This window comes from Sciurus vulgaris (genome assembly GCF_902686455.1).
Source record: "Sciurus vulgaris genome assembly, chromosome: 5".
Lineage (NCBI taxonomy): Eukaryota > Metazoa > Chordata > Mammalia > Rodentia > Sciuridae > Sciurus > Sciurus vulgaris.
Window position 1 is genome coordinate 65,263,756 of NC_136465.1, and position 12,854 is coordinate 65,276,609.

General features: G+C 43.2%; 1 protein-coding gene across 1 annotated transcript in view; it reads left to right on the plus strand.

Moving 5' to 3' along the window:
* The window catches only part of MICAL3 (microtubule associated monooxygenase, calponin and LIM domain containing 3), a 203,148-nt gene that overhangs the window by 118,845 nt on the left and 71,449 nt on the right, over window positions 1-12,854 (plus strand). The window contains 2 exon segments of the mRNA XM_079140276.1: window positions 4,801-4,889; window positions 6,270-6,357. Of these exon segments, the coding sequence (XP_078996402.1) occupies window positions 4,801-4,889; window positions 6,270-6,357 (177 nt within the window).

Genomic DNA, 12,854 nt, shown 5'->3' on the forward strand with positions numbered 1-12,854 from the left:
GCTAACTCTTGGGGCTGGGGTAGAGTGTTTGCATAGCACATGTGAGGCACTGGGTTCAATCCCCAGCACCACATTTAAAAAATATAAATAAATGTATTGTGTCCATCTACAACTTAAAAAAAAAAAAAGGCTAACTCTTGAGCTGGGGATGTAGCTCAGTGGTACAACACTTGCCTAACATGTGCAAGGCCCTGAATTCAATCCCCAGCACCACCAAAAAAAAAAAAAAAGAAGAAGAAGAAGAAAGGCTACTATCTCTTATTGTTATGGCACCTGCTCCTCTGTGTCAGTAAGGAACACTATCGCCCCCCCCCCCCCCCCCCCAAAAAAAAAGGTACTATCCAAGCTGGGTACAGTGGCACATGCTAAGGAGGCCGAGGCAGGAGGATTACAAGCTCAGAGACAACCTCAGCAACTTAGTGAGCCCTAAGCAACTTAGTGAGACCCTGTCACAAAATAAAATATAAAAAGGACTGGGAATGTGGCTTAGTGGTTAAGTCCCACTGGGTTCAATCCCTAGTACCAAAAAAAAAAAAAAAAGTAAGGTGCCCTATTTAGTTAGGGAAGAATTAAAACTCGGGTGAGGAAAATAAATCTCTATAAATACAGTTCATTATTTCTGTTGTACTTTTCCCACACCCCTGCCCTGGATGACACTTTTGATTCCAGGGATGGAGGTTGGCAGATGGAGTCCACCCAATGTCTTGTAATTGTCCTTAGTAGTTAGGTTATTTTAGTTACCTTTTACCTTGGAAGATGCCTGAAAGGAAGATCCCTCAGGGTCCAGCCAGTGTGTCCATAGATTATTTCATCTGTGGATATGTACTCATCTTTGCTCCATTCTCTTAAGGATACGGAGAAAGCACAAATGTGCCTCCAGTAGCTTACACTTTGTTTTAGTCAGCTTTCCATTGCTTTAACAAAAATTCTGGTATAATCAACTTAAAAAAAATGTTTATTTTGGCTCACAGTTTTGAAGGTTCCATTTTATGACCAATTGACCCTGTGAAAATGCAGTACATAATGGCAAGAGCATTCTGTGGAGCAGATTTACTCACCTCATTGCCAAAAAACCACAAGAGAAGGAACTGGGGGTCCACAATCCCTTCTTGGGGACATCTCCCCCACCCCCCAATGATCTAACAACCTCCCATGAGACCCCACTTCTTAAAGGTTCCACTACCTCCCAATAGCACCACCCTGGGAAATAAGCCTCATGGACCTTTGGAGGACACTTGAGATCCAAATAGTAGCACATTCTGAGGGGACTGATGAGACAAGACACAGAAAGCAAAGCTTACAGTGTAAGAGAGTGTGGTTAAGGGCCAAGTCACATAGTGAATAGCATAGCTTAAGTTCAGAGAAGGAGAAAATTTATGATGTTCAACAGCAGTTTGGAATGACTTAACCAACCTTAGGTAATGCATATGAGAGGAATGGGAATTGGCTAGCAGAGGGAGAAGATGACTTTACAGGCAAAAGGACAACAAGTGCCCTGATGGCAGTAGCTGTTAGCTGGCACAGGTGAAGCTAGCCTGCCAAGAGCATTACTCTAGACAACAAAGAGGGAGGACACCTCACCAAAACTTAACCTAGATAGAATTTTCATCAACTTAGCCCCTTCAGAGGATTCCTTCTCATCTGTCAGGGGACAGGCAGACTAGAAAATGAAATTAAATTTTAGGGGCATTCTAAAGTTTTAGCCTATTCTTCACCCAGGTTATTGAGTGAGGAATCCGAGATAAGGAAAATCCAGAGAAATTATAACTTGGGGGAAAAAAAGAAATAACTCAGGCATTGTGCCAGGTCCTTTAACACATAGCACATCCTTTCATTCTCACAACCCCATGAGGTAGCTATTTTTTAATTGTAATTTTGCCAGTTGGAAATCAAGTTCACAGAAGTTATAAGTTGCTTATCCAAGTTTACATGACTATTAAGTATTGGTTTGTACTAAATGACCTCTGAGATCCATTCCAGAGCAGAGATTTAGGGATTAGTGGCCCCAGGTCCTTCATCAACTCCAAACTGATAAACTAAGATTCATGTACTTAAAAGAGATGTCTGTGATTTGCCCTTGTTGCTGTTGAATCTGCCCTTCAGCTTTTTTTAAGGGAAACTGCCCAAAACCAAACTACTCTTTCCTTTGCCAAATGCTAGCTCATTTTCAATTGCTGCCAACTTGTAAGACCAGGACTCTAAATTAGATAGTATCTTGTTCCATATCATTTTGAGGAGGGAAAACAGATTCTCTACCAAGGATGTGTGATGTTCTCCCCAGGAGTGACAAGTCTGATCTGCTGCTTGCCATTACTGCTGGTGCCACCTGGGCCAGCCACTGCATCTTCTCCCTGGGCCACTGCTCTCCCTGCCTCTACAATTGCCCCTTTAGTCTGCTTCCACAGAGCAACCCAAGGGATCTTCAAAAGGTGTTAGTCAGATCTCACCAATCCCATTTCTTGTCTTACTACCCACTGCAGTACAAATAAAATGTAGTCTTTTCTTGAGTGAGAGAACTTAGCATGTCTGCCCCAGCCTTCAGCTGTCACCTGCCCCCAGCTCACTGTATCCCTTTCACAGTGGTCTCTTTTCCATAAACATGATAAAACCATTGCTGCCTTGGGCCATTGCCCTGTCTTTTCTGGAATACACTCCTGAGTCTTCACATGGTGGCTTCTTGGCCTTGCTATCTCCACATGTCCCCTCCTCAAAGGCCTTCCCAGACCTCTAGCCACTCATACCCCCATTTGACTTCTCCACATGGCCCTCACTACTTCCTTATGCTCATTCATGTACCATCTGCCCCATCCAAACAGAGAACCTCTGCCTTGGCTGGAGGTTCTTCAGTGTTTAGATTGTACTTATTACTTAAGGGCACTCAGTAAGTTGTTGAGTAAATGGGTAAATGAGCCAGTTTACCTTAAGCTTGCTTGATGGGCATCTGTTTGCTATGTTTCCCTTTTCTAGGCACTCACCTATTTATCAAGATTGCTTAATTTAGATTATCTGTGAAAACCGTAATTTTTAGCTGACTTATAACATTATTCCAGTTGTGTTTACTAATTGAGATAGGCATCATAGCATAGTGACTAAAAGTAAAAGGCTCTGGAGCCAACTTCCGAGATTCAAATTCTGTCTCTGAGATTTACTGACTATGGGACACTTGGGCAGATTGCTCAGCCTTTCTATGCCTTAGCTGGGAAAAGGTGGATAATAATGGTACCTACCTCATTGGATTGAGGATTAAATGAATCAATAGATGTAAAGCGGTTAAAATAGTACCTGACACATGGTAAGTTGTTAGATAAGAATTATCTCTTACTAATTTAAAAAAGCAAAAAAATGCTATTAGGTTTGGAAAAGGGTTTAAGAAGATATATTAATTGAGCACCTGAAACTCAAGACAAGTGATATCTTAATTATCTCAACCTATGAGATAAGTATAGTGTTCATTTCATACTGAAGAAGTCGTTCTAACAGGCTTAGTATATATAACTGTTGAGTGGTTGATATACTATTTGAGCTGAGATCTGATTTCAGAGCTCATGCTTTTCACATAATGTTGTGCTGTCTTCCTGGAGAAAAGACTTTCCTGGAGTTTTCTTGGAAATTACCTTTTGGTTAGGCTTGTGAGACTCATTTCTGAACTTTCTTTTTTAAATTTAGAATACCAAGGAAAGTTCCCTGAGGATTCATTTGAGTTCCATTGAATTGTATTTTCAGATCTAGGTTTCTACTTTAGTACAAAAAAAAAAAAAAAAATTTAAAACATACAAATCAACATAAGAAAAAATGTAAGAAAGAAATGAAAGTAACAATAATTGGTGGTAGTTTTCTCATACTTTAATAAACAAGAGTCTTGGTTATAAGTAATAGAAAACCAAGTCAGATTCAAATATAAGCTTTAAATTTATGTCTTCCTTACAGATAACAGCATCAGAGAAGGGCTGCCTGTTCTTCACCTGTTTGCTGGTTATGGCCCTGATAAGCCTCAGTCACACACTAATTCCTAGGGCTTGTATCCTGGGGAGGATGGTGGGAGGTAGTAGTCTGGTTGACCACCCTGATCATATATCTACTTCTGTGGTGGGTAATGTCAGACCACATGATTGATACCCCCCATCAGAATCACAGGGAGGAGGGAAAGCTATTTCTGACAGAAGTATTTCTTACAGAATGATATATAAAATAGACCAAATAACTTGTGTATGATCCAAGTACTAATACACTTTATCCTATCGTATTTATTGGTGGCCAGAACTCACAAAAGCAGAATTGTGCTTGCTAGTGGGTGAAGAAGACAGGATCTATGGTTGTAGGAGAGGGCAGGGGTAGAAGTAGACCCGTCAGAGTGAATGCCAGTGCTGCCCCAGCTCCTGCAGCCTTCACGCCTCCACCCAGCACTTGTATTCATCCTAGCTTTCCCCAGAAATGCTACTCCCAGCTTTCATGTGACCACATCTTTGTTCTTTATACACTGCCACTTTGTTAGCTGGCCCTGCCATGCAAGCCTCCCATCTTTGCTCTGGGCACTGATTGGGTGATGGCTCAATGGCCTTCACATACCCAAAGGAAAGGGCTCACCCACTTCAGGCACAGGGGAGAGGAGGGCTGAAATCAAAGTTTAGAGGGAGGGATTGGCTTCCCTGAGTAAGAAAACTGGGCCTGGGAAAGGGTAGAGTGGTGGTGACAACATCCTGTGGCTGGAGGAGATGGACAGGGGTGTGCCAAGACGAGCAAGTCAAGTTCAGAATTACAGTCTTGCTAACTCCCTTTTCCCCTGCTTCTTGCTGTCTGCAGGTAAATTCTACTGTAAACCACACTACTGTTATCGACTGTCTGGCTACGCGCAAAGGAAGAGGCCAGCTGTGGCTCCTTTGTCTGGAAAGGTAATGGAAATCCTTCCTGTAAGTGGGAGAGAAGCAGTGGGGACACATCAGTGTGGTTGTGGTTCAGGGTAGAGCCAGCAGGGCTTGCTCGATGGCAAGGCAGGGCAATGTCATTGGAACATTGCCTGTCCTGTAGTAGCCCAAGACGTGGTTGTATTCAGTTTGGGGAGGAAAGCAGCCCTTCAGTCTGATGTTGTACTTCCCTAAGGTAATGTTATATCCACCACCTGAGTTGAACTTGAGGAATTATACTGATCCTCCTTTCTGTTCACTCTGCCTTTGTAAATAAGCCTCTTTTTGAAAGGAGAATACCCTACTGCTGAGGATAACGTCCTATTCCTTTTTCATATAATTAGAGCTCTCATCAAGAGAGGCAGTAGTGAGAGAAGAGGCATCCTAAGGAAGAGTTCCTTTCGTTTCTTTAGCCCTACCCTAGGACATCTAAGAGCAAGTGAGAGCCAGAACTAATCCCTGCTCTTCATGCCAGAAGGGAATTGACTGCAACCTGCTCTGCCTGTTGGCCCCTTTAATACCCTTGTTCTACAAGTTACTTGTCTAAGTTTGTTCATTCATTTGTCCTTCCTTCCTTCCTTCCTCCCTCCCTCCCTCCCTCCTTCCTTCCTTCCCTCCTCCCTCCCTCCCTCCCTTCCTCCCTTCCTTCCTTCCTTCCTTCCTTTCTTTCTTTCCCTTCTTTCTTAGCATGGTCCCTCTGCTTTTCTTTGTCAAGGTGACCTGAGTAATCCCTCCACTGCTTGGACAGCACCTTGTCAGCATGCAGGCTGATTACTGCTGCTTTGAGAGGCTTCTTTTGCCTGCAGAGGGACTGGTGGGAAAAGGTATACAGTTGGCCCTCTGTGTCCACAGGTTTCACATCTGTGGATTTAACCACCATGGATGGAAAATAAAAGGAAAAAAAATTGCTTCTATACCAAACATGAACAGACTCTTTTTCTTGTCACTAATCCCTAAACAATATAACAGCTATTCCTATAGCATTTACATTGTATTAAGTATTATAAATTATCTAGAAGTGATTTAAAGTACATGGGAGGATTATGTAAGTTATGTGCAAATGCCCTTTTTTTTTTTTTTTTTTTTGCAAATGCCCTTTTAAGGGACTTGATTATCTATAGATTTCAGAATCTGAGAGGGTCCTGGAACCAGTTCAGCATACCGAGAGATGACTGTACTTGGGTGGATCTAGGCTTTGACTTTTAGCAATTTCTATGTGAATATGTCCTTATTTCTTTAAAGAAGGACTGTGTGAGGTGTACAACTCTTGGTTGACAGAGATAGACAAACCATTCAGATTGTCATTGCCTCCTGATACTTGAGGGCTTCAGTAAGAGTCAATCTTCTCTTTCTTATGGACTCTTCCAGGAGGCCAGAGGACACCTGCAGGATGGCCCCACTGCAGACGCAAATGGACGGGCCAGTACCATCACCAGCTCGGCTGAGAGAACTCCAGGTAGCCTCACTTCCTTGTTTGGCTGGGTGGCGCGTCACTCTCTCGGCCTCTGTGACAAGGCCAAGGGGATGAGCCAGCACCTCCAAAACAACATTTCTTCATTTGGGCATCAGGTGGCCCAAAACCCTTTGGACTCCTTTTTCATGTGCCAGCTACTTGCATTTGGAGTCCCCTTTCTCTATGGCCTATCAGAGGTGCTGGTACAAATCGGAGGGGAGTTTCATTGGCAGACTGTGAGCCACTAAGGGTGTCATCTGGTAAGCATTGTCATCCAGGTGTGGGTAATGTTTATTCACATTCTCAGTATGGACACTGTAGCCCATTCCTTATCCCTCAGACACATCAGGGTGCAGACCCTCTGTAGGTAAACAGGAGTCCAGAAGAAGCTGCTGTGGTCACTGACCCAGATGAGAAGCCAAAGTTGCCAGACCTCCTTGTAGTTTTCAATCAGGACTCCTTTGACAGAGCATTGAGTTGTTATAATTGAGGCCCTATGGGCTGAATTTGTGTTCACCAGAACTTGAAATTTTTACATCCCATTTCCTAGTTAGGCATATGGATAAGCTATCACTGCTTTCCTGTTTGACCTATAACCATTGTAGGACATATACTACCCTAACAACTCTGGGACTTTTGAGTTTGCAGTGAGGGTCAAAGCCTGTGTCCCACTTTCATTACTACTTTCTATGTCAGGAGGTGAACAGCACCATTGTACCTCTAAAAACACTCTTGTTCTGGTCATCACAGGGCAGCAATGGGAGGACTCAGGGGCACCTTGCCTGTGGAGGATAATTATATTGCTTTTTTCCTTAAAATTGCCCCTCTCAGCTCCTTGTAAGACTGTCCTGTGAAATGTAGCCACAGTTCTGCAAACTGATGGGAGGTCCTGAGGCCCCAGTATAATCCCAGATTGTGAACTTCCTCCCATTCACAGCAAATGTATCTCAAGCAACCATTAACAACTCATAAAAATTAAAAGGTTATTGGCCAATGCCAGAAATCATGGAGAAGGAATTGGTAGTAGAATTTTCATGATGGAAAGAGAGAGAGTTATTCTTTTGACCTTTAAAAGGTACCCAGAGTTGCTGCTTTTCCCATGCTAAGGAACTATTGTGAGCCTTGGTGTGCTCATTCTGGGCAGTAGGGACATGCCCAGAGACTGGACACAACAGCGTTGGGGACAGTTTTGAACTTGAAACAAGGCATACTCCTGCCAAGCCAGCTGAACCTGGCTCCTACATGTGTCTTCATCATACTCTGAGGATATTTGTTAAGAACCCTGCAGGTTGGACCAACATTTGATAGCCATGTTTAAGCCAGAAAGGATTTTTAAGCCTTGTACAGTCGTCCGACCCATTGTGGTCTTTCTCATGAATTGTGACAGCCCTGTGCAGTCAACACATTCTGAGTATGGGAGGTATTGCTGGCAGAGAGGAATAATAGGACTCTAGATAAATTTGGCTCTACACTGTGGAATGTGCCTTTGATCAGGTGAGAGCTCAACCTCATTAGCTGAGGCCTTATTCCAGCAAAGATAGATTTTCAAAGGAATCTAAGTAAAACAACTCAAATTTCCCCTTGGGTAAGGCATACAAACATTTCTTATAAAGAATTAAACATGATGAGGTTTAGGTCATTTGTGAACAAACTATTTGCCTGCTTTCCCTTTTAGTTCTGCTTCCCTTTTTGACCAATTGAAGGCATAATAGATTTTGGATTTTTAAGAGTTCTAAAGAATTAAGGGGTCCACAGAGGAGAGAATATTCTACAAAGTAGGGACAGAAGATGAGAGTTGGCAATGCAGTTAAAGAATCAAAACAATCAAAGAATCAGAACTCTGAGGACATCTCAGGCCCCATGGTTCTTGATTCTGAGGTCGAACAATGGGAGGTGCCTTTTAGGGCACAGGTGGAAGGTGTGGTATCTGGAAGGTACCCCAGCCTGAACCCCTAAGGTGGGGAAGGCAGGCACTGTCACACACACATACACACACACCCATTTAAAGTACCCTCTAAGCAACAAGAAGGACTGAGAGCTTTGGGCTAATGGGTTTCCTTGATATCTGCCTCTGGAGACTCAAGTTTTGGGAAGTTAGAGCTCTGAGTCCTGGATGTGCTCCAAAGCACAGTTGCTTTCCTTGTGAGCTATCTTGTGCTCATCTCTAGAAAAGGAACAGAATTATGGGTGTTTTTTTGCAGTTGTCATGAAATAGATTTTTTTCTCTTCTTTGATATGTATTTCTTTCTTTAAGTCCCAAACCAAAGCTTTGATTATTTAATTAGAATTTCTTTCAGAAAAGCTCAGGTGTTTCAGCATTCCAGAATGTATGTCATAGAGAACAATCATTAACTTAGATCCTGGGTACACCTCTACTGTAGACCAGAAAAGGCTGTGAATGAATGAGCCTGATTCTGTCATGTGACTAAGCTATCTTCCCTAGAATGACATTCCCCTGGACTCATAAGTGGAGCAGGAAAAGCTAGAACTAACAGTCAGTATTTGACCCTGCCATGCTTTTGCTCTGTGCCTCCTCTCTATTGTGGCATTTCTGTTCTCACTTGTGTTCTTGCCCCTTGTGCCAAAATGACTGCTGTTGCCAAACAAACAACAAAAAACAGAATGCAGTATAACCTACCAGATAAAAGAGCGCACTACAGGTGTGGTTTAAAGTGCTGTCTTTCTCTGGTAACCTAATCTGTAACTGCTAGTGTAATCTAGTGTGTTGGGGACATTGTTTATAGTATTTCTGTTTGTCATGTGCTTTTAATATAGAAATTCTAGTTTCTGTTTTCAGACCTGTAAATGCTACTTTTCCAAACTTCTTGGACTCACTGCTACAGATTAATGGACCTGGCACAGATTTTCTTACTCTGGCCTCATAGTGCCTGCCCCATCTTTAGAAAAAATTTGGACAACAGCAGGCAAAGAAAGAAAAACCCTTAATGGAATTCCTTTCCCCTGGGACATAAGACCCTCGGTAGCAGGTGTTTCGGATTCTTTTTATCTAGAGGAATCCCCTTTTTACCTTCTGTCTTTGACAACCAAAAATGAAGTTAGGGGCTTTGTAGTGACAAAGAGAAGAAAAGAACCTTTCTCCCAAGAATTAATCATCCAAGAATATTTGCAGTGCAGACGGCAGAGAACAGGTGAGAGAAGCACACCAGTTGTTGATTTGTTTTAATGAAAGAAGCTGCAGGGTTACAATTGGCAGTCTCCTGCTCCCTTGTCCCCAGACACCCCTTGTGTGATAACCTTTGGGTTCCATAGTTTAGATCCTGAATGGGCCATTAGGAATTATAGGCATTGCCCACACCAGCCAGAGTAGCCAAGCAGTACAAGGAATTTTATTCAATTCTGAGTTTCCTGCCTGACGAAGGGAGGTTAGGAAATCTTCTCACTGTTTACCAAGTCCTCTTCCCTTAGGCATTTCTGGAAAACCAAGCAGAGAGAATTCTAATCTAGCCTTCTTCCCTAACCCTGTCCTAAGAGTCAGATTTGAGTCTGTGGTACTTTCTGAATGTTACAGATATGTAAGGTTTCATTTCATATATATGGATAGATATTTATTTATGTATTGTACCCTAAATGATGATGATGAAGCTGTTTCTAAAGCTTTTCATTCCTTGATTCTGGAGAGGGAGCTTTTACGCTGGGAATCTTGCCCCTTGTTAGGATTTGGAAGAACCACAGCAGACCAAGAACAGCACACCTTATGGAGTTAGAGATTTTGGGGGATGGATACCTCAAAAAATGAGCAGTATTCCCCCACCACCACCCCATCCTCATATAATTGATTCAGGAGCAACAGAGAACCAAATGCCCCACCTTCTTTCTGTTTTACTTTTGAGCTTGTATATTGGCTCCACTTGATTAGTTATTTCCACTATCTGCAGCCTTTTGGAGTTTGCTGTATCTTTGGCTGCTTCCTGCAGAACAGTGGAACTTTCTTAGGCACTCCTAAAAGGGGTCCCCATGCTCTTGCAGGGCTGGCCAGTGAGTTAACAGGTGTACTCCCTCACTACCCTATGGAACCATTCACTTGGGGTGGATACAGCAAGCAGAATTCCCATGGCAACGGTACAAAGAAGCCAGAGAAAGGGAGAGTTAGCTGTGCCAAGGAATATTTCACCTGTCCACTCTTGACCTTCCCTAAAGCCTTTATTTTTGCCCTTGTTTTTAATCTGTGCTGTCCTGAGTTTTTGATGTGTTTCTTTGTGAGTTTTTTATTTAATTGTGTAACTTTGCTTTTGCCGTTACTGTGAAATCAAGGTGTTGTGCTTTTGTTTTGTTTTTTTTTTTTTTAAACAAATGTTACATTCTTATTTAAGAGAATAAATTCCAAACAATCTTCAGGTTTCTGAGTTTTTCTTTTCCTTCCCTTTCTCCTGATTGGAGGGTGGGAACGGGTGATGTTCAGACAGGTCTCCAGAGTCCTGTGCTCAGGACTCTGACTTCTGCAGGGTCAGTGAGAGAGCATGGGTGCTGTGTACCTAACATATGAACCACTAACCAAAGGACTCTCTCTGTTCAGGAGGTTGGCATGGTGCAAAATGTTTTGCTTTGCAGCAACTGTGAGTTGACAAGTACAAGAAAAATGTCACATGGGCCCACATGTCCCCTGTTCAGCCAGCCAGCATGAGGAACCTGCAGGCCAAGCAAATGGAGGGCTAGAACTCCCACACATAGCCTGCGTCTGCTGTGGCACCATAGAACCACTTGCCTTCCTCCTCTGTTTCTGACTGTAGCAGGCCCCTGAGGAACCAGTTAGCTATCCCTCCACCTTGAGGCTCTCAGTAGGGGTACCCTCAAGTGCAGTGACTATGTTCCTGGTGATGCTGAAAGTTCTTGCTATTTCCTCCTAAGTGTCATCTCTCACATGCTATCTACTCAGACCTGGATGCTATTAGAATATCCAGTTCCATTTGGCTACTTTCAAGTCTGGAGGGATAAGAAACAGACTGTCTCCTTCTGCTGACCTTAGCAGAGAAGGCTGCTTCTGCCACATTATCATGCCAATCACAATGGGCATAGACCCGGCTATAGCGCCAAATTGAACCAAAAGAGAGCACCTTGGTGGATGAAGCCTTCAGCACCAAACATGCCCCTGCTGGGCTCTGGGAAGTTTGAGTGTGCTGGTATTAAGAAGGCCTTGCTGGCCTCTGTCCACCCTGGAGCAGCCCAGTGGGAACCTTGAGAAGCATCAGGTTTCGCTACAGAGTAGAACAGCCAAGTTCTGGGCCCTCCCGGGTATTCTAGATAACCATGCTTCTTACCAGCAGGGGCCTGCTACAATACTGTCATTGGCTTCATTTTACTCCTAAGAGCATTCTAGTCAGAATTTATCCTAGCAGTACTTGAATGGCCTCTCTTGGCTGCTTATTTCTGTTACCATCCCAAATGCACAATCTTGCTCCCCTCTCTCTCAAGTAGTGCTATGAGATCTGCAAAAGGAAGAGGAAGAATTGGGATGTGGGGGATGCAATAAATGACAGTTAACAGATTGACCAAGAGGCAGTGATAGGAGTGGGGTTGTAGCTCAGTGGTGGAGCACTTGCTTAGCACATGTGAGACACTGGGTTTGATCATCAGCACCACATAAAAATAATAAATAAAATAAAGGTATTGTGTCTATCTACAACAACAAAAAAATTTTTTTTAATAAGGTGGATGTGGAAGTGTCTATGATTTTTCAAATTCTAAACCTTTTCTCCTATCCCCTTCCCATCTCCCAGTCATAAGAGGAGAGCCATCATCATTAGTACAGTGTACTGAAGGACAAAACATCTGATGTGATTCTGTGCCAAGCATTGGGAAGAATGTGGAAAAACTCCCTGTGGAACTATTTTTTTCTGAAACTTATTGAAATCCATTCTCTTTTTTTCTCATAAATTCCCTGGCAATTTCCCTAATTAAGACATTCCCTAGGAGGGACCCTGTGATACAGACACAAAAGGAGAATAGGCCATGAAAATGGGCCACTCTCTATTTTCACACTGATAATGTAGGGCAGGATGATGCTATGTAGGACCCAAGTCCCACAAGTGTCCCCCCTGAGGTTACAAGTGAAAGAGAAAGACCTAGGCAGGAGCTCTCTTAGACACAACAGACAGACAGAGATTTTAAGAATTCTCCTGAGTTCTAGTCCCTTTCACAAAGCTCGAAAACCTCATTGAGTCTCCAAAACCTGGCCTCACCTTGCTACTCCTATGCAGCCAAACGTCAGCAAGTGCCAACAAGTAGATCCATCATAATAAGAGAGCAAGAGGGAGTGCCAACACCTGGGTGAGGTCATGGAACTGCTGTGTGCCTTCTTCACAACCCATGACATTCAATGTGTGTGTTGACTGCCTTCCTTTACAATTGCTCTTTGTTTCTTCACTGCTTACGTTCTGGAGGGAGTAGACTTGTGCAGAAGCCACCTTCCGTATGCTGGGGAAGAGAAAGGGGCCTCCAGGCATATGGGACTCCCCTTCAATTACTTCCGGGTTTTATCAGCC